The sequence below is a fragment of the Haemaphysalis longicornis genome, unplaced genomic scaffold (genome assembly GCF_048455015.1).
Source record: "Haemaphysalis longicornis isolate Haplotype H1 unplaced genomic scaffold, Haemaphysalis longicornis Haplotype H1 scaffold_9, whole genome shotgun sequence".
Taxonomy (NCBI): Eukaryota; Metazoa; Arthropoda; class Arachnida; order Ixodida; family Ixodidae; genus Haemaphysalis; species Haemaphysalis longicornis.
Window position 1 is genome coordinate 127,536,894 of NW_027526460.1, and position 22,615 is coordinate 127,559,508.

Genomic DNA, 22,615 nt, shown 5'->3' on the forward strand with positions numbered 1-22,615 from the left:
CTTCACGGTTCTTGTGGAGTAAGGACCACAATAAGTAGCACTGTCTCCACAAACTTTCTAAGCAGGAAGTGACAATGTGTACATTTTGTGGCATTCCCATGAAAACATTAATAAACGTTCTCTCTCCAGTGGTATGTCAGAAGAGGTGGGAGGGGTCAACACAAGCGGTCTGCTACTGTAATGAATGTCAAGTGCTCACACTAACGACAAAAAATACTCAAGCCTTTTGGGGTATAGAAGTCACAAGCACGTACTCACGGCTGACATTGACATTATTCTGAGGGCTAGATTCTGAGGCCACTCCTGCGTACTTCCGTAACGGCATTTGTTGGAAGGTTTTCGGAGCACTTTGTCATGGAGCTGTATAACCAGAACGGGGCAGTGCAGTGAGCTAGCTTGAAGCTTTTTGTCCGCACGCTTTTCCCAACATTTTTGTTTGTTTTCCGAACACCGCGCACTGCTTGACTCATTGCTGACACCTTCAATCAAGGGATGCTTGCTCAATCAACCGTATACCAGACTGCATTCCTTGCTCAGTTTATGATGAATGCTTGGGACACAGAGTAGCAAACATTTCCAGCGGCGAAAATTGTTTCTGATGTCTTGTTGAGCTCAAAGCATGCGGGACGAGACGGAAACATTAAACTACGGGGTCCACTACAAGCTGACTAGTTGGACGCCCGAAAAAACAAAGAAAAAAATCCTTGAACTTGACAAGGGTTGTGGAAAGACAGTGATGCACGTAGCATTGTTGTCTCTCAACAGTGCTTGTCAAGTTTGTGGAGTTTCTTCCTTTTTGGTGATGACTCAGCCTGCTAGAAACTTGCCTTTTAGTGCGTGTCTCGACTGTAGTGCTGGCACTTGTTTTACTTTTGCTGTTAGCTTAGCGGTTTGTCGAAACAGTGACAAGGCACTGACACCTACATCGCTTCATGTGAATGGAACGTTGCCAGCGGCATTATCGAGTTTTGTTTGGAAGTTCGCACATTTTGTGGAGTTTCTTCAATCGTAGGTGTGCACCTTAGGAAGGGCTACTGGGATGTCGCGCTTTCATCTTTGTAAACACTAAGCAAATTTATCCCCACTTCTGGTCAAAATAATAGAATTCCCACGTGTTGATGGTTAAATTTACTTACACTAAAAAAATGTTCAAAGTGTAGAGCTGTTTGAAACGACTTGTTCTCACACAAGAGCCACCAATCATCAGTTTATGTGTACTGAATCGTCCATGGAGCCAAGGCAGGGTTAGGAAAGGACTTCATTTTAAAAATAAACACGGTTAAAACGATTCCTTCAGAATTCATGATCAAAGGAATCAACTACTGGGTGTGGTGCCTAATTGTCTTGGCAGCTACTACCTGTGTGCACTTGTGTTGCTTTGCTTATATATTCGTTGGTTTATTTTTTGTCGTTTTTATTTTGGGAAACTAGTCGGCAAACTATTATCAGGAAATTATGCTTGCCTTGTATTTTTCTCGCTGATATTAAAAAGAGTGACAGCAGCACAGAAATTATAATATTTATAAACATTATTGTTTTCGTGGCAATAAGTGCAGTATTTTGTAAATGCTCTTTGTCGTTAACGGTAAACTAATAATTCTGGTCAGCCTTCAATGGACGCTCCCACAAATCTGCCCCTTTTGCTTGACTCCCCACGTACGCATCACTTTATGGTCATATTAAAGAAAAATTGGTTAAAATAACCTTTAGCAAATTGTTTACCTAATTTCACTAACAGAGTTTCTTGGTTCACTTTATGGTGGAACAAGAGAAAGAAGCTCTACTTTGGGCTTTCTTTTAAAGGAGCACTGACACGAAAATTTCATGTTCCACTTTTATTGTTTTTATCGATGCTTAATGGTCTGGCGAACCCGAAACAGCCCTTCAAATACTTCAGCGCGCGATAGTTAATTACATTGAACGGCCTGAAAATCGTTTGTTTCAAATTCCCGCGCTTTCATCCCGAACGGCGCATATGACAGACTCCCGGACAGACGTCACCGCTTTGTGCGGACGTCACCGGCGCCCGCTTGAGAGGGTGTTGCGCCCACTCGCCGCTCGTGGGGTCGCGCGCGTGAAGGGACGTCACGAGTTTTTGACGAGCGCTGTGCGCGTCACTTCTTTTCCGCTCTTGGATTGACGTCACGCTGATGTCCATTTGCTGAGTGCCGCTCCGCGCGCTGCTCCGTCGGCGCGATAAATGAGATCCAATTGAACTACGTTCTTCGCGTCGCAGGCCGCTCATATTTCAGCCAGGGTATTATGTTGAGTGAAGGAAGCGAACTGTGCAATAATATTAACGCCGAAAATTGGTGTCAGTGCTCCTTTAATATGCTGATGTAAGGTACATGAGCGATTGAGCATCATAAGTGCTGATTTCGATTTCTGAGATCTTTTCCTACAATGAAACAAGGAGCAGCATTGCTCGAGTATGCACTTCGAATAACAATGTAGGCTGTACACTGATAAGTTCAGCATATCAAAAAAAAAAAAAAAGCAGGGTAAACCAAGGTACAGTTAAACCAGGATGTAACGAACCTCTGGTAGTGAATTCCTGAATTTAACGAGGTTTTTCAATTCTCCATGGCTACTCCCATTAAAGCCTGTGTGTTTGCAACCTCTACGCAACAAAGGCGTTGCAATAGTTAAGGTTAATGTAACAAACTCGCTAAGCTCAAAAGTCATGGATTTTTGCACTTCTACTAAAAAATCGGCCGGAGGACTGCACTAATTGAGCAGGTCGATTGATTGTAGGGTTTAACACGCCGGCACTACACAGGCTCCGGATTAATTTTGACCACTTGGGCATCTTTTAACATATGCCGAAATCTCGAACACACGGGCGGTTTCGCTTTTCACCTCCACCAGAAAAGCGGCCGCTGCGGCCAGGAATTGAACCCACGTCCTTGGGGTGACCAGCACAACACCTCTGCTACTTAGGCACTGCGCCGGGTTAATTGAGCGCGTCCTTGCAGTGTTGTAAAGAGCTAGCAGCTGCGGAAACGTCTAGAATCGCCAAAAAAAGAAATTCGTCATGATGATGATGAACAGAGTGGCTAGCGCTATCACGTGGCTAGCTGAGCAGTCACTTCTGGTTTTGCTTGTGTAGTGTGACACCACAAGAGATACACTTCACTTTTTTTTTCGCCCGCACCGTAAACTACCTTGCATTTTCATGTGTGAGGGCGGTGTCCGTTAAGAGACTTGAGGTTTGAGGTGCTAGAACTGCTTGTCGGCCTGTAGTCGCGCGTCTCCACTGCTATCTGGGGGCTCGATGGTGTTTTCTAATGCCAGAAAACAAAAAGTTTTGCCTCTCCGAAACAAGCTCACAATTTTAAATGCCGTGTCCGTCGGCGAGAAAGAAAAATGTTGCCACCCAGATTATCCCAGCTAGCACCCTCTCAGCAGTTTTGAGGGCAGAAAAGAGCATCAAAGTTCGTGAAAACGTGCCCTTTCAGCATACGTTTGGTTCTTTAAACGTGGTGAGGCACCGAAAAGGGTCAAAACGCAAAAGTGATGCTTAAGTTACGTTTGTGAATGGGGGTAAGTGACCTTGCTTTTTTTGCGTGCCGTGTAGTGCCTAAGCTCGTGCAAAAGCAGCGAGCGCAACTCACGCAGTTTTTGATTGCGGAATAAATCCTTGAAGCGCGAGTTCACCATCACTGATGTCTATAGCATTTCGCTTTCATTTCTGCTTCGTTCCTGCGAGCCTTATCTTGAAACGTGCATGTAATGAAAAATAGCGAGCTTTTGTTAGCTTCGTTACATCCAGGTTTAACTGTATTTGGAAGAGGCTGTGCTAAAGGAGCAAGACTGGTGTAGTGGAGAAACAAATGTGCAGTTTCCATCATTGCAAAACAAAATCTACACACTCATGCACATTTCCTCCCATTCAAGCAACCGTAGTAGAGCTCTTTCTGTGCATGTTTTCCTTGTGCTCGTGCATTTATTTCATTCACTCTGTGGATATTGTCCCCAAGCTTAGTACCTCACAACTCGAAACGTTTACCAGTTCTCTTAAACTGCTGAGCAAGCTGCCTTTCCAAGTGGGAAAAGCTATGAAGCCAGTGGGTCTCTTCCCATCACGTACGCGTAAAATTTCAGCTTCATCTCCGTAACATTACCCTAGAACTTGTCGAAACGCATAAAAAACATTCTAATAAAATGGGCCTTTATTTTTCTCTGGCCCATAAAAGAAAAGAAAGAAAAACACGAAAACTGTGTGCAGGTATGCAGACAATAAAGGAACATAATCGAATGAGCTCAACAGGTAACTAAGTTTATAAGACTTAGTACAATGTACAGCAAAAACTTAATCAGTGAGAAAGCATTCAATTATGCCAATCTAGAAAACACGTCCCTTGCGATTACGCTGTCAATTCGATATACTAATTGCATTGATGGTGGCATTGAAGAAAGAGATTTGAAAAATTAACCAACGTCCCTGCAAAGGTGTCCATGGGAAATGCAAGTTGAGCCAGTGCCTTTCTGCTAATGCTGACCCACTAGGTCTTTGAAAAGGGAATGTTTAAGGGTGGCATCTAGCTTTTCGAACGTCAAAGCACAAAAGATTTCATTGTAAAGCCAGAAGTGCAGGATATTTAAACTACTGACGCCAAATGAAACAGACCACAGCTTAACTAGCGTGCAGGGACCTTTCCTGTTTCATCTTACTTATTCCTCTTATTGCCAGGTGAGGAACATTGCTTTTTAGCCACGAAAGGTCTTGCTAGCGAGTCAGTTCTGATTGCTTTTGTGCGGGGTCGGTAGTGCAGTTTTCCGCAGTTGTCAGGTTTCATGGTGACATTTTGTTTTTGTGTTGATAATTCAAGATGCTGTCCTCAAACTTCTGCTTGTATAGGTTAAAGTGAGCAAGTCAGCGTGTATGCTGCCCTTGATCACATTATTAAAAAAAAAAGAAAGCCAGTGGCGGCAGCCGTCTTCCTGATAGAAGCGAAAAATGCAAGTGCCTGTGTAGCGAGATTTCGGTGCACGTGCAAAATCTCCAGGAGGCCTAAATTAATCCGGAGCCCTCCACTACTGTGTGCCCTGTAGTGCAGCTGTAGCGTCTGTCTGTAGAGCCGCCCAAAGAAAAAAAGACTGCATGGGACCTATCTGCAGATTGTAAAGGGGCAGAAAAATTGCTTTAAAGGGACAGACAACCGATTTTTGTCAAGTGTATATTCTCTATCCCAAATGAAAGGCCACCACTTAAAACACCTTGACGAGAAATGGCTTTGCTGATAACGCCCTAGAACTTTTCAATTAGAAATTTTTACATCTACGAGCCATATGTGTCCCTCCCAAAAATAATGCTGGCAACCATGGCATAGAGTAGCTCGGCAACATACTTTTGTCTGTATGCGAAACGAAAAACGATACTTAAAAACTTGTCCCCAGCTAAAAAGTTTGAATCGCAGGCTTTCCTGTGCCTTTATGTGCTTTTTTAATGCAACGGTCTATTTTGCACAAATGCGCAATCTGTTGGGATAGACGATAGGTAGAATCTGGCATCACGTTGTGGAGGTGGGAAGTTCGACTCTCCCCGGGCGCGACGTGTATTTTTTTTTTTAAGCTGCCGTTTTCGTATTTGGAAACTGAAATCAAATATTTTGGCAGAACAAACGCCCCTGACTCAGGCAGAATCGTCAAAGCTCCTTCACTGGGTCTGTTTACTGAACGCTGCCGTTGATTCTGGGCAAGGAGTCTCAGTTAGCCACACTGAGAGCAACCCAGCGACGGTGGGCGGCGTGTCTTAAAAATTTTCAAAATAATGTTTAGAAATACATATACAATTTAACCTTGTACAAACACTTGTGTTAAAAGGTTTTCAATACGTAAATAAACGTTTGAGCAGTTAGAGTAGCTGCTAGGTTTGCAGGTCACGTGACAGGGACACATATTGTAGTGTCAAGTTTCGACACTACGAACCGCCACCCTTCCGATTTCAGGAAGTTTGCTGCCAAATTGAAATTATTTCCGCCAATTTTTTTTAGAAATTGCTTGTGGTTACCGGGCTATATGAAACGCTGGCTTTCATATGAGCTAGAGAACATATACGCGACAAAAATCAGTTGTCCGTCCCTTTAAAAGGTTACAAGAATACAGCAGCTCAAAAGCTGTAGTCTTCCATAATTTTTGATAAAATCAAGAAACTTTTACTGTGAAAATTGCCAAATAATTGACGAAATAATGCGGGAAAAGCAATGCCAAAAGATTTCAAGCAGGTCCTCCTTAAAACCAAATTCTGTAAGATAATTTTTGAAATGCTATTCACTGTTCTGTACATTGATTGTGAATGTGGCATTATTAGTAATTGTAAGGCACTTTTGTATGCTGCCTCATCTTGCCCCTGTGGGGCAATTAGAAAGTTTCATTGTAAACCAACTAGTCCAAGGCCTCAATTTTTCGTACTGCTACGATGCTACGGGAATTAGCGGTGTGCTGTAGGCACATGACATGCCCCATGCTTTGGTAGCCACTGTGGAGAAAACGGGGCAAGGTAATTTATTGTTCATTTCCCAGCATTCCACTTTGTGTAAAAAAAGGAAGGCGAATATAAATGAGAGCAACTGAAAGCAATTGACATCGTTGCTCATGGGTGGAAGCGTGCTCTTGTTGCAGGTGCTGAGGGACAATGTGAAAGCACGACGAGAGGTGGATCTCCACTGGCGAGCCAGCAACTGCAAACACATCGTGAACATCGCAGATGTCTACGAGAACGTCTACGGTGGCAACCGGTGCCTCCTGGTGGTCATGGAGTGGTAAGTGCAGCCAAGGTTTTTTCGGCGACCATCCAAGTCAGTCATTTTGTGAGAGGCACCCTTTGCTGTGTGCAACGGGCCACGTTGAAGCTATGCCATCGGTTTCTGGGTTATTTGGATGCCGCGGGCGTTCTGGGGCATTTGTTCAAGTTCACCATCTTTGCGAAACACAACCACTGACTAAAAATAGTGATCTGGCTACTTAATCACGGCTAATCCAAGTCAGTGCTCACCAGGGCCTGAGAAACCGAGACCGTATTCAAGCCAGTAACCATCTGTGCTGGCTGAGTAGTCAAGTGTAAGCCAGGACTGTGATGCACGCAGCAAATGTTGCGCATGCACTCAAGAAATTTACCTTCTGGCAGTGGGACAGGGGCTGCGGCTACGGCTTGATGTGCTTCACAATCCGTGGTCTCTCGTTTTGGCCTCACTGCCTGTCCCGTCATCTGCGTCACATTTGCTCTGATTGGCCCGCTTGGGGCTGTGTTCCTTTTTGTGTCATCCACTGCATTTGTTGACCACCCAAATAGCTCACTAGAGCACCCAAATAGGTTCTGTGATCGCATAAGTGGATGATGACAACAGACATCGCAGTGGCGTTGTGCTGCTGAGCACGAGGGCACGGGTTCGATTCCAAGCTGCCGCGGCTGCTTTTGTGATGGAGACGAAAAGCAAAAACGGCTGTGTGTACAAGATTTTGGTGCATGTTAAAGATCCCTAGGTCTAAATTAATCCGGAGCCCTCCAGTACAGCACGCCTTACCGCCTGCGTCGCGTCGGCGCGTTGAACCCTACAATCAATCAATCAAAACATCGCAGTACCAAAAGGCGTGGCTGAGCTGATTTGTGTGCGACAAACACAAATGCTTCTTGATGACATGGTTTAAGCCGAAAGTGTAGAACACTTGCCTGAATTCTTGTGGGATTTTTTTGGTCGATATAAAGAAGGCGTCGCGTTGGTTTTCCTTATTGTTATTGGCATGTGGGAAGTGGGGCTGGTCGACTGAACCAATTGACACCCCCGGTATTGTAGCGGTGCGGACGACTCTTTCCTTTGCATTTAGTGATCGCTTGAAAACTGCACAAATGACTCGCTTCGGCCAGTGTCTCGGGCCATTGTGCAAGATCCTTGATGTGTTTGGTTGGATCATCCTGTGCACTTCACAAAAAAAATCTTCAAGTGGGCAACGCCTGTGCCATCGATGCCTTTTGTTGCTTGTAGGTGTTTCGGCCTTAGGGTGTACTTTGATCATTATTATTTTTGTGCACAGGGGTGTTCAGATGCATTGCAGCTTTAGAATTGAGGTGGGTAAAGTCGTGTTCGTTCTGGTACAGGTATTCGCTTTAAAATTCTTCGATCTGGCTAGCCGCGTTCAGCTCACAAAGGGTGGTCATTTTAGTAGCTGCCAAAACAAGCTGCGGAACTAAAATTTTCTGAACCACGTGCTAGTCACAGCTACTAAAGTTATGACACCTTTTTACAGGCAGCACTAGTCAAGGCTACAAAGGGTGGCCACGTCATATTTAGTCGGTGTCTCAGGACAGTCGGCTGCTAGCCAAGTGTTAGTATGGGGAATTGTGGGTCATGTTGTAGTCAAATTATACATACTTAGGCTTCCTGGATAATTTGGTTTGTACCGGCAGCAAAAAGGGAGCGTCACTAAGGTTTTGTTCTTTTACATCTAACGGACGTCACCACGTCCCTTTCCCAACAGTTTGAGCAAGCAAGCTAGCTATGTGAAACCAGTAGTTCAATCTCGACATAGCCTAGCAACAACTGTTGTCTCGACCTCCCAGGGGTATCACTGCAGTAAACTGTTTTGTACTACTTTGGTGGCCATTCAAGAAGTAGCTGTCCACTCCTGAGATGCTCTTCATTTGGTGGCGGAGTCGACGTTTTTGTCAGCAACTCGGTGCCAGTCAGATAGCATTCGGTTTCATAATTCGCAGACATCATAACAAGATATCGCTTGCACGTGGTGCGTCGCTATCTGGATGCCGCCGTGTGTCCGAAGTGGGCTCTAGAGGTTTGTTTTTCTGCTTTTCACGACTTATCAAAAAGGACAAAATAATAAGAGGCAGGGCTGTTGTATCTGTATCTGCGCAGGATGTCAGCAAGGGCTAAGCATTTTTGTGTTGTTTGAGGAAGTATCGTTAGCCTACAGTGATAACACCTGGGGGTATTTTCGTGAAAAAAATTGCAACCAAATAAATGCAGTGTGGTCGTCAAGGCAGGCTGTGATAACACCACTCTGAAGGAATATCGTAATTTTGTCACTGATTCCTAATAAAATAGCATTGACGCAAGATATAAGTCTGCGTGCATCTGCCAATGATTTAATTTGTATCTATGCACCCACCCAGATTATTTACAAATTCCTTACAACCCCGTATCAATAAATGGTGTGAATTATGTTTCAAGATACTGTCAGCTTATTAACCTAACTGTACTCCGCCAGTTCACAAACGTGGCATTATCTCCATCTTTTTTAGACAGAACATAAAATTCATACCAGCTTTTCACTTTGAAATCCTCTGATACCTCCAGAATTTCTTTTTATTTTTCTTCAATGCAAATTGTGCACGTAAGAATGGGCCGGCCTAAGCGATTGTGCAATAGCCCGTCTATGACCATCCAACCAGAGCTAGAGTGCTCAGCGAAGGCGGTGTGTGGCAGTTATCGTTTCTCCTTCTGTCACTTGCTTTTCTTTTCTTTCTTTCCTATTGCGAGCGAGATGTGTGTATGCATGTGTGTATGTGCCAGATGCACTATAAAACCATTTGTTGAAAGTTGGTGCTTGTCGTGTCCTACCTTCATCCTCTGTCATTACTGCACCATGTTTTTGTGTAACGCTATACAGCTTTAATGCTTGTGCGGGCTGTAGACAAGCATTGAACGGTTGCATCCACTTTACATAAAAGATAAATGCAGTTGTGCTTCACAGCATTTCAGCTACTGTGCTTTGCAGTGTATTGTTCACAAGGCAGTAATGGTTGATACAAGAACAGAGCATATTGCACACTGTGCAGACGGACAAAATTTTGGGGCAGCCTGTGTGCACATTACCAAGGACACCAACTGCCTTTTTTTGTTTAACAGGTTGAAGCGGAAGTTTATTGGCTCAAAATTTTTCCACCAGTTTTGCGGTGTAGGTGTATGTGCTCGGCATTTCTTCATGGTGAGCAATGCTACTCAGCCCCACTAATGACAGTGCCTGTCGCAGGTGTGTCAGACGTGTCCCGCGCAACTGGTGAATCACTCTTAACCACTTGAAACAGCTGCAGCTCAGTTTCCGCTATTTTTTTGAAGAAAAAGAGAATGAAGATAAGAATAATGCATGTTGTGAAAAACTTCCTGCTCAGATAAACACCTCTATGCTTGCAGAAGGTCACAGGCAACATGACGTTCTCTGCAATAGAACCATTTTAGGGGTGAAGCCCCTCAGGGGCTGGGGCTGTTGCCGTCTCCTGTCGTCGTTGTTTCATGTAGTCACAATACTAAAACACAGGGACACTCATTTACGCCTCGCGCTCGAGGGCTTTGTGCTTCAAAGACAAGAGACTTTTACAGCAAAGCTGTATACCTCTACCCCCCAATGGTTTCATCTCCGTTGGCAAAAACGCCAAGGCGTCAAGAACGCACTTATACTTTGCATGCTTCCACGTTAGTGCAGGTGGCCCCGGATTTTTTTGTGTGTCCCAATAATTGCTTGGTTCGTGAGCAAGCTAACATGAACCAATGATTTTCAGTGGGATGCCAGTCATTGGCTCGTACAGCAGATTAAGTAGTGGCGCAGTTTTGGAACACCACCAGCAGTGGTGGTGGTGATGATGATTGACTTTCTCTTTAGGCCCATGCCACGTGCTGTTGGACCTGTCATTCATTCCTCAAGCTGCGTGCCGCACAGTGGATGCTACATGGCTCTCAGCAATCCTCATACAGAGAGCGTCTAACTCGCCGTGACGTTCTATTTTGGCCAGCGGAAAAGAAGTGGACGTAGCCATTGGCTTCATGGAAGATTTTAAATGCAGAGCATTTCAGTAACTCACGATGTCACCCGCGTTGTCCCGTCGTAGTCCGCACCGTCCTTGTCCGCACCCCTCCCCCTACACTATATAAAAGAAAATACTATCCGGCGCCAGGTTTCGATCCCTCGACCCTGCGGGCGGAACACAATGTGCATGGTGCTCTACCGACTGTACCACAAAGCCGACACAGAACGGGGCGCTATGAACGCGCCTTATATCGTTGACTCATTCAAATTACTGCTGACGAGCGCTCTCTCGTCAGCAGTTGCCACAAGTGCAACTACATTAACGTAACGCAAACTACTTAACGTCGTGCGCCCCCGGAAATGCTCTGCATTTGATCGTGCCCCTCGCGAGGGGGATGTTTATACAGGAACTCCTACTTCTAGCGGACTCCTGGCGCCCTCTTTCTGCCATTGTAGAGACTATGAGGCGGTCTTCGAAGGGCGCCAAATTTGAATTCTACAAAATCGATTTTTTCTTTTTTGTCCCTTCATGGGGCAGCTTTTTTTTTTATATTTATGTTTAACTAATTAGAGTCGTTCTAGTCGGCGCAGCGGGTCGGGCTGAACCACAGTCCTGTAGCCGTGTGCTGTGAGCGGACTATTTTGCGGTGCACCCAGTAGTCGTGCGACGGAATTATTTTACCGCTACGGGATATCGAACTTGTGACCCCACATTTTTGCCCTCATCGAGGCTCGTTTATCTGCGCAAGCAAATCGCGCGAAGAGGGGTGCGATTAGTTCCACCGCGTTCGGCCGGTGGCTCTCGCGGTCGAGTGTGCGCTGGTTGGCAGGCGGCCGGGCAACGTTCGCGGTCGTCGCTGCAACGCCGTCGCGGCCGGCGCGATATCGTGCGACCTTGATGGGGAGCCAAGTGCGTCCCTGCACGGCTGGCTGCACGGCGACCCGGAGCGTAAACTAATGCAGACGGGACGACGATGGGCGCGTTGATTGAGGTCTGGCACTTACGGCCCCGCATCGGCGACTTGCGTTGGGCCTCGGCGGCCGCCGCCGGTTCTTGCCCGGAGGCAGTGTCAGTGCGGAACAGACGCGCACTGTGCCGGCTTGGATCGCTTATCATAGCGAGCGCGGAAGGACGTGCAACACCGCACCGGAGGAGACTCCCGGTAGACCGGGCGTGCGGCGGGCCCACAGTGCGATGAAAAGCGATAGCGGACACGCTGTAGAGTGGTTTTTTGAGTTCGCACGAATGACCTCCAAAATGCGCCGCAGGAAAGCCTCCTGAGTGAACCCCCGTGTGCAGCGGACATAGATAGGTCTGCGCGCCATAGTGCGCACGCCCCGCAACTAAACGCCAACTGTCAAGGGCGCCGAAGAAGGTTGTCTGTACTATATTTTTGCAGTGAGATAAATATTAGGTATATCATACACGACGGACAAATTGAAGGAAAACGTGCGCACCAAACCTAACCCACGAAGTTTCGGTGCGTGCACGTTGCTCTACGCTGCAGTTTTAACCTATTTATTTAAGTGACCAAAGAGGCTGTACTACACTCGGTTGTTTTGTTCTTTTGTGCACTTGAAGCCTGCACTGTTTTATTTTCTCTCAGTGTTCTTCGGTGATGCCTCGGCGGGGTGTAGCGTATCTCGTCGAACATGAGGCGAGATCGTCTCAAAGCCGGCGTCCTTCTGAGACCTTTTTTTCACGGGACTCCGGACAGCAACCTTTTGTAGAGATAAGGCAGATGGCAGCCCCACTTCGGAAACGAAGTGGAATGCTGCAGGATGGCCTCGCAGCCCTAGATGGAGGCACCGTCCGCCCACCTGAAGTGCTGGGTGTTACCGCCGATGGAAACGTTAACTGGAGCGGAAATGTTTCACTTGCGAGGTATTTGACCCTTTCCACACAGTTTTTTGGGCTAGTTGTTGAGGAAACTTCGGCGTGGTAAAAGAGCGCAAAAAAAGAAAAACATAAAACGGGGACACAACAAACAACACTCCTACCACCGCGCCCGTCCTATGTAAGGGTTTTTTCGTGTCCCTGTTTTCTTCGCGATTTTTACTGTGTCGAAGTCTATGACCTGCGGCACTGCAAAGGAACCAACGCCCGCCTTGCTTGTCTTGCGTCATATACGAGTCCTCTGCTCTTAGTTAATCAGAGCTCGCTCGAGGAGGACACTTTGAAGGGGACATAAAATGTACGCAACTAGAGCTCCGCCCCTTGTCTGCTGTGGCGATTAGCAAAAGGCGATGAAGAGGGAGTTGAAAGGACGTCACAACCATTTTCAGTCCATAATCGAAAAGGAAATGCGAGTCTTAGTTATAAAGAATACGCAGCTGTAACTGAACTCCTTGCGCAGGCGAAATGGAATTTCCCGTATCACTGAGTTCGAAGTGGGACGCCTCTAACCGTCATCGCCGTCATAATGTATGCTTTCGCTCACTGCGAGCCTCTAGTTTCCCGTTGGGCTGCAGAAGTCAAAAGCGCTGACTCGCTCAACAAGCGAAAGTAGCACGAGCGCTGGTGGGTAAAAAAAAAAAAAAGAGAGAGAAAACTCTTATATGGAGTCCCACATCTGGCTGCAACTCCTTCAGTTATGGCACATTACACGCTTTTTATGCCTCCCTCCAGGATAAAGGAAAGGCTGTAATCTGTCTGTATTCGCCTGTACCCGCGTACCCATGTAAAGGAGGCGTTATTTTAACAGCGAAGCTGGTTAGCGAATCGTAATTTTTCGTGTCCGCAGTTCAAAATACAAAAAAATTGCCGAGCCCGCGCACGTGAGCGCGGGCCTCGCGGCGCCCGCCCGCCCGACAGTTAACAAAACTAAGAAAATGCCTAGCACTCGTGTGTGCGTGCCTCGCGGCGACCGCCCAGCGTCCCCGGCGCACGTTCGTCAAGCCAAGCATATCCAGTTTAGGGAGACTGGCCAAGCTTACGGTGAACCCCCGGACGTTAAAGAAAAAATTACACCATTTTCCCCTGGGGAACCCTGATGAGGATGCGAAGCATCATGGGGGTTCCGTGTGGTTGCCGTTATGTTGAGTGATCGGGTGTTTAGTAGCGCCAGAGGGAATTCCGCGTCCGGGCCCACACCGGTGGCAAAGGCACGCAAGTACTGTTGTGTTACGGTGAGTAGGCGGTGGTTCTCGAGGCGCCGAAACTCTTCCATCATGTTCTTGTCGATGTTGTCGTCTCTGTGGTAGAATAGGTGTTCTCAGTCAGTGTTGGTGAGGTTAAGGTTGTTGACGTTGGCGCACCGGCTGAGAGCAACGTACACGTCCTTCTCATCGCAGATTTGTCTTCTTCTCCTCCTTCTCCAGCGGTTCCCCTACGGGAAGATGACGACGGTGGTTGAACGCGAACCTATCTCGTGATGGATTCTTTGGTTGGCCAATCCCTAGGGGCATCCTGCCACAATCATCATCAGAGGCGCTGCGGACGGGGCACGGACGCGGGACATCCCCCCGAGCAAGAGATGCTTCGCATCTAAAAAAGAAAATATCGAGCGCTCGTGTGTGCGTGCCTCGCGGCAACCGCCAAGCGCACGTTTGCCAAGCCAAGCATGCCAACCATGCCAAGCAAAGGGAAATTGGCCAAAAAGAGAAAAAACTCCGGCGTTCGCCGTAATCGTGGCAACACTTGCTCGGATCGAGAAAGATACTTCATAGCGCACGCTCCTCCAAGGTAATGTCTGATCATCATCGCTCCAAAAAAAATGAACGAAGCTCACACTTATAGCTACAATGATGGAGTAAAGGTGGTTGCGGCAGCGAAGAAGAAGCAAATCGGCTGCAATCGGGGACTGAACCTTCGTGATGGTCGTGAAAGTTGCGTACACCTTCGCTACCTTCAAGTCTTACGCGTTAGTGTGAGCATCCTTTCATTTTTTTTTTTACCCGCCGTCGTCACCGGGCAACCACGACGCGTCGAGAGCTGTAACATGAGTTACACGACACCGAGGTGATATTGCCTTAATTCCTTCCATACGAAAAGGGCTTTCCCGGGGCAAATTCTCGAAATAGGCGGAGAAAAAGCAAAACGTTCAATGGCTAATCCGGGTTTGCGTTCTTTCAAAGGAAAGAGCGGATCTCGCCAGCTGAATCCCTTTGAAATAGCACCTTTTTCCCACTGAGTATTTTAATTAAGTCACGGCCGCACGTCACGTCGAGCACGGTCGCAGTCGGCACGAGCGGCGACTTCCTTCCCGGTAAAGCGTGCCGAGAAAGGCGAGACGCTCGTCCGCTCTCACTTTGAGTTCCTTCCTTGTCTGCGCCCTTTGTCTCCGCAATATGGGCCGCTCCGTATGCATGTGCGTCTACGAGGAAGCGAATAAGGGACCACACAATGGTCGGTCCCCTGTGATGGGCCTTGCACCTTAGCCTGGGGAGCCTCGGAAACTTCGCGTTCTATAAAATGGACGCCATAAGCGGGCGCGTACGTGCGCCGAATTTAACGTGTTTTTTTTTTTTTTTCGCCTCGTGACGCTGAAGAGCTCTCTCGCGCCCGTACGAGGTCTTTCTTCCGCAAGACCTTGATGAAGTTCGCGCTGTGCGGTTTGTATTTCGTTACCACTTCGTTGTGCGCGTGAACACATTGCGTGGTTCGCGCATGAAATGCCTTACGGGACTTCCAGCGGTTGACGTGCTGTGCGCTGGCCGCTGGCGAGCGTCCAACATCCTTAACCCTGCGAGCCTGGGAAAGCCGCGTATTTTGTATGTCTCAGAGCGGTGTCGACACAGCAGACATGCTTGGAATCGGCTCGAAAAAAAAAAATGACAAAAGAAAAACGTTCTGCCGTTTGCGTCATGTTTCGTGCCAGCAGGGGGTGTGGTACCACTATCGCGATATCTCGGCGATCGCTTCATTTCCTGCGACGTCTTCGCGCCGCGGTGATTGAGCGACTTCTCTCGCGCCTGCCTAAAATAAAGCCACTGTAGTAAACTTAGCTGTGATGACTTGCGCAATGCGATCACTCCGCTGTTCGGCCTTTCTCGTTCGGTTTGTCGAGCCTTGAATGTATTTGCGGCTGTTTTATGTTGTTTTCTTTTTTTTTTTTTGTGGTTGAGGCGCACGTTAAAAAAAGGGAGAAAGAAGAAGTTTAGGTTGCGAGCGCTAAATGGGCTAAATTTAAAAACGCTACTCGATCCTTCCAAACATAATCTCATCCTCGCCCTCGAATCGATTCAAAACCGTGCTGCTTGTTTCGTATTTTCTAACTATTCTCGCCATTCTAGCGTAACTGCAATGAAGAAGTCGCTAAATTTGCCTGATCTGTCATTTCGTCGTAAGTGTTCACGGCTTTCACTCTTTCACAAAATCTTTCATCACAACCCCATTTTAAGAGAACAGCTTTTCACAAACCCCTCCTATATTTCATCCCGTTTGGATCATGGTTTAAAAGTTGGTGTGCCATCTAGTCGAACTAATCTTTATCATGACTCTTTCATTCCACGAACTAGCAGGGACTGGAACCACCTTCCCGCCGCCATCGCCTCCATCACGGACTTATAAATAACTTCAAAATCATCACCCAACAAGAAGTGCTTTGAATGTATTGTTTGCACTTTTTTTTTTTGTTCTCAAACCCCACTCCTTTCTGTAATGCCATCGGGCCCTGAAAGTAAATAAATGAAATGAAATGTGGCAGTGGTTCGTGAAGCTGTCGTTCTATGATAAAGGGGCCATCAAGAAAGACAAAATACACGTTTGGTTTATTAAAAATATTGCTTCATCTCTAAACAGTAGCACCTATGGTATCGCAAACTTCAAAACAAATACAGTCGAACCTCGTTGTTATAACGAACAGGTATCGGGACAGTAAATTATTTCGTCATATCCGATATTCGTTGTAACAGTAGAGGTAAACATCGCGCGTAACAAATCAGCTAAAATAAAAGGCTTAGATAAAAAGGGGCATTTACTAATTCGAACCCACGCTAAACGAGGTAATCCTTAGTTGTCTCCTTGTGGCATTCTAAACTATATAGACCGGTCATGAGAAGGTGAAATTACAACAGAACTAAGTTCTTTTGACAAAACAGGCCTGCGTGAAGCTTGTCTGGTCTTTGTCTGGTGGCTTACCAGAGCACTGAGCAAAAATGAAGTTTTCCGCAGTGTCCACGCACGAAAGGGCCTTTACTTTGTCTGTAGTTTTTCAAGCCGCTAAAAATGGTTGTGTTTTCTTTCAGTGTTTTCCTTTGTTTATGCTAGCTTTTGAGTTTTGAGCCTCGCGCGCACTAAATATTCCTTCGTTACAGCCGATATCGCATGGCGCCCGCGGTTTCGGTTTCGTGACAAAAAGAGCAAGTACCATTGAAATGAAGTGTGAGCAAACAAACTTCGTATTTAGTTCGCTATATCCGGTAATTCGCTATATCAGTGTTCGCTATAACGAGGTTCGACTGTAACGAGATGTTATGGAAAACATGTCAAACAGGGGCAACTCCCGAGCGACTTTCTAGTGACTTCTCTGTGACGTCACAAAAACGTTCTTGCGCGGTTGGCGGCCGCCCTGCTTAGCCCTCAGTAAAGAAAAAAAAAACATGACTGGGCACTACAGTGGGGCATCTATATTCCCGTTTGATCGTATCGCTTCAATGCTAACGTACTAACACCGATAACTATGGCTTTATGACTGGCCCAATCACGTCACGCGTGCCCGAATTACGTCACTGTGGCGCTAAATTTGAAAGTTTTTCCTTATTTCTTGCATTGCTCGGGTTAGAAAGCGTCTTTCGTGGTTTCAAATTAGCCGAAGGTTTATTTTGTCCTCATGGCTCCTTTGGTCATATACATGCGCGCTGTTGGTCGCTGTTGAACTTTGGTTTTGAAACGGTGGATTTCGAACCTAGAAAAGGCGACGTGCGTACATTTCCGAGTTGGGACAATATGTCAAATGCAGGAAACGACACGGAGTATGCGCGCGAAATACCGAATTCAAAACATTTAAATGCGGGCAGCGAGAAAGCTGGACTTCTTTTGTCCGGCTATACCCGGAACCTTTTACGCCGTTTTCGTGGAGCCTGGTATGACCTCCACAGCTGCTGACGGTTATGTTTGGCTATAAAATGTGAACCGCGCAGTGTTCCGTACCTCTGCAGCAGAACTTGGATCACACTCCCGCATCCTAAAATTAATATCGTCTGGGCGATGTGTTTTTCACTCGGCGAGAGGTCGGTGTACTTCAAGGTCTTTTACCCGTCGCGGTGACGCACGACGGCGGGGGTTTGATTTTCCCGCTCATGGCGTTTCTGATAAGAGGTGGGAGTATCCCAGGCGTACGAAGTAATGAACCTTGCGCGGTTGAAATAAGACTGTCCTGCGCGGCGCTGATTTGAAGCCCACGCATGCTTGATTTGGCCGCTGAAGTTTCGTCACAGCGCCACCATGTTGGAAAGTTGCCCGATGTATCTGCGGATGCTCAAATACTGAGTTACTACTTGTGCTCACATGGAGGCGAAAAGCGAAAACGCCTATGTGTCGAGATCTCGGCGCACGTTAAAGATCCCCTGCATGTGGTCGAAATTAACCGGGGGCCCTCCACTACGGCGTGCCTCATTGGCAAGGTGGAGCTCCGGTGCGCTAAACCCCACAATTGGACCTGTGCTCGCTATAAGCTGAAGATCGCTTGATGTTCACATTTTGACGTGTACTAATGTATCAGAATAACGGCTTACGATAAAATTTGAAGCGTTGCTTGAAGCGTTGAAGCATTGCTAGATAGAAGTTGTGCGTCAGTGTACCGTTGCTGTCCTTGGTCAAGAGGAAAGAGGAACGAGAAAAAAAAAAACAGAAAACGACACAAAAACATAAAACCGCTATTTCTCTCTTGAGGGGTGTGCGTCGTGGTTCTGTGCCGCGCGCGTGACATCGCTTTCCGCCCGTGGAAGAACGAGACGAAGCGGCGCGCGGCCGCTTTTAAGTGTGCATACGTAAATGCCATGCAGTGGTGTTTCACGCCTGGCGTCATATCCGAGCGTTTCCGTCTCGTCTAGCAAGACGCCACGCGTCGGGCAGGCGTGGCGGCTAAGTGGCGGCTCGACCGCCCCGCTGTCTCGCTGCCCGTTTCCCGTCGACTCAGCCCACCACTACCGAGAACAGCCGGGCGTGATGTCACTTGCGGGAAGACGCGCTGAAACTGGGGGCGGAATTCTGAGTTCCGTCCACTCACTTTATGGCCGCTTCGGAGTGCCCACTTCGAGCGAGCCCTGATTGGCCGAGAGCCTCGGACGATTCGGATGTGACGCGGCGTCAGTTTCTGTGCACGTAATCGGTCGCAGTCCTTGTAAGTGCAACTACGTCACGACTGAAATGGACGCGAAGTGTACATTCGTGAAACGGACGCACAACTCAGAGTTCAGCCCGAGGGGAGGAGTTGTGAGTTTTGTCCATTTCGTGTCCGCTTCGAAGTGGCCACTCGAACGAGCTCATGTGATTAGCTGAGAGCAGACGGCACGCATGTGAGGCAAGATCGGAAAGGCAGTAATACAGCTTAAAGGGGCCATGAAAGCAAAATACAAGTTCAATTCACAAAATGGCTGTTTCGTGTTGATATCAACAATACCAATGTTATTGCCAACTTCTGGCAAATATTCGAGATATTAAATAAAAAATTCAACAGTGGCGACTGCACAGCCACTTTCCGGCACTTTTCTATGACGTCACAGAATCTTGTTTGTGCAAATGGCGGCCGCCGACCTAAACTACCGCCGGAAAACTTGGCTGGGTGAGAGGGGTCGCTGGTTCTCTTTGATCGCATCACTTAATGCTAGCGCGCAGTTAACACACTGATAAAAGTGCTTTTAGTTCCGATCGCTCCTGCCCATATACGTCACTATGGCGCGAAGTTTGAATTTTTTTTTTCAATATTTTTTGCATATTTTTTTTTTTTGCTCGAGTAAATATTCGCAGCTGGAATAAAGCTGAGTGAGCTACCAAAGTCAAGTTCTTTCAAATAGCACGAAGTCGCATTTTGTCTGCAACTACGTCGCGTCAATTGAAATGGACGCGAAATGAACATTTGTGAAGCGGCCATAACCGGGAATCCCGCGCCTGTGATCTCGTCGGTCGTGAAGAGAGCGACGTCCTGATCTGACTGGGGCCCTTTCGTGACTTCCCTTGAGGCCGGGCTTGTGTATTGCTTGCAAGCCTGTATACAGCCGTAGTACGGTACGCCGATTGGCCAATGTTAAAAAGAAAAGCACGAAGAAAATGGGACGATAAATCTCGTCTTGTGAAGTAAAAACAGGATGCTTAGATCGAGAAGTTTGTGGTCGGGGTGTTCTAATAGCGAAATTTTCGAAACGAATACGAGTGTTCGAAAAATGGCGGTTCGAATATTGCATCGAGTGCCGCCTGTTTTTTCTGTCTGCATTATGGCGCTCACACACTCCAAACGCGAACTGTGCGTTTGCGCTTCCACATTTGCCGTTGTGCCACATTGGTCTTATCTATCCCCATGTGCTGGGTTTCTGTACCACGACCGCTACAGTACTCTAGCTACAGCGTGTGTACCAGTGCCAGTGTACCCGGGAATTTGTTGTATACGCCGGAATATTAGGCCACAGCCGAATGCTTATTTTCGGATTGCGCGCGAATCCAATAATAAGGCCTTTTAGATTCGCATTCAGAATTTCCAGTATTCGCGCGTGGATAGACCTTGTCACACGTGTGGCGAAATGGGTGGTGTTGGGACGATTGATGCAAGCATGTGCGTGGTCGTTTGTCAGAGCGCCCCTCACCTCTCAACGTGCGGGCGTGGCCTGTATTTTTTATAGCGCCGTTATCGTGAAGAGGTGATACCGTCCTCACGCGCCTGATAATCGAAGCTGAACAAATAGGCTGTGACAGGCATGCCTCAGCTTAGCCTTCACCACGAGGCAAGAATAAGATAGGAGGGGAAACGGAGCTTCCTAGCGCGGCCAGATAATGTCACAAGTGCTCGTCAGAGGTTAAGCTAGCGGCATCTGCCGCGGGTGAAGAAACTGCGCGGCCACCGCGATCGTCATTGCACTGCGCAGCCAGGGAATGAATTGCGGCCGCTATCAGTTCGTCCATCAGGTGCCGCTACCCTCTCCTTCGCCGTCTCAGCTACGAAGCTTGGCACCCCGCCTTGGTTTTTAGTTGTGACATTATCTGGTCGATCGCCCGCGCTTGCTCCGTGGCCTTCACTGTCGAGGAAGTTCAAGAAAGGCTTTTTATCTCCTTTCATCGTTCGCCCATATTATACGCAAAGTTATCTGTGTAGTGACTGGGCGTCGATTAAAAATTTTAATTCAATTTGCCGAATGCCTTTAATGGATTAATTAATCGATTAATTTGACGTGTTACTTCAGAAGAAAAATGCCTTAAAAATAGCCCCATTTTAAATGGGTGTTTTCATTGTTAGGTTGCCGGTGCTACTTTACAGGCCATTTTATGCGATCAGCGGCAATTCGTCCGGTTGCGAAGTCCTAGAAGTTCGTTGACAATTTCCGGCAGCAGGAAGTTTCTTCTCCTGTCGGCAGTCATCCTGGCTGCGCTGAACACACGCTCGCATTGAGCACAGGAATTGTAAATGGGATTAAAAATGGCGTTGAAGTCACCGGGACGCACGGAATCATTTCTACAGTGGGTGCTAGTTCTAGAAAAGATTGAGTTCTGCACATACCAACCTTCCAAGGGATCCGGGTCGTCGTTGGCGCGTGGCTCGCGCGGACTTCAATCGATTAACTGACTAAAAAAAAATTAGTCGCGACCAAAACATTAACTTTTTCGGGCCTGGCAGAGTCAATTGGCACCACCACGTAAAAGTTCCTATTGGCGGTGAGCGCGACCACGGGCGGCGCTGCGGAGCGCGCCTCCGTGACGTCGGCTTAGGGATTCTCGCATTTGTCGTCTGCTTCACTCGGGCTCGCTCTCTCTGCTGTTTCTTCGCACGCGGTTGACTTTTTGTGCTTGTCCGTAATAGATCTCACGTATGCGCAACCTTTTTTCGTAACGAAAGACTTAAAATCGCATAAACTAGCTCAAGGCGTGATTTTAAGTATAGTTTTTGATATCGCTCCGGAAAAAAACATTGCCGGCGTCGCCCATGCATTGCTGCGAAGCTGGTCCTGTGCGGAGCGCGAAGAGTCGGAGCCAGGCGTCAGCTTCTGTATTCAGCAATCTTTCGAACAAAGGTAACCGCCGGAGTCTGACAACCGACAACAGGGAAAATGGACGACCAAAACAAATTCCAGGCCTTCGGGGCTGTCGGTTTTGGCAGAAGGCATTACGATTCCAGCTAATCGTATGTAAGGTAAAACAGATTTGGCAACATACCTAACGCTCGAAACTATTATATCAAGTCACTTTACGTTGTCACGGCATGAAAGTGTGCCGACATGCACATGGGGCACAAATAATGTAGGTTGATATCCAAAAAACCTGCTGTGTGTATAGGCGCGCGCTGATTTTATACCAGGCTTCTAACCAGTATGGAGGCTTATTGAGCAAAACGAGTTACCTGTATGGCAAACATACAGTAAGACTATGTTTGTTGAGATTTGGAGGGATATTTCGGTGCATTTGCCGCAGCCATATCATCCCAATATTCAGATAGGCGTTATAGTAAAACTGCACTCAAGAGGGGGAGGACGAGGAAGAGGAGAAAACTTTAACAGTAAAATCGAGCTGGTTAGTGGGCAGGCTCCTCAGACCAAGACGAGGGAGTGAGAGTAATTTTCTTCAATTCATCGAACGTCATCCCGAGTAGGCCAGGATTTGTTCTGTGCGACTGAAGGGGGAAAACTATAAAGAGCTGTTTGGACATAGTCATCGGTTTCGAATTGTGTTATACTGAAAACCGGCATGTATACTATTTATTAGCGTTCGTTA

General features: G+C 47.2%; 1 protein-coding gene across 2 annotated transcripts in view; it reads left to right on the plus strand.

Annotated features, from left to right (window-relative positions):
- Positions 1–22,615, plus strand: part of Mapk-ak2 (MAP kinase-activated protein kinase 2) — a 99,644-nt gene that overhangs the window by 1,866 nt on the left and 75,163 nt on the right. For both annotated transcript variants that reach the window (XM_077683826.1, XM_077683827.1), the window contains exon 2: positions 6,625–6,764. In XM_077683826.1, the coding sequence (XP_077539952.1) occupies positions 6,625–6,764 (140 nt within the window). The remainder of the gene's footprint in view (positions 1–6,624; positions 6,765–22,615) is intronic.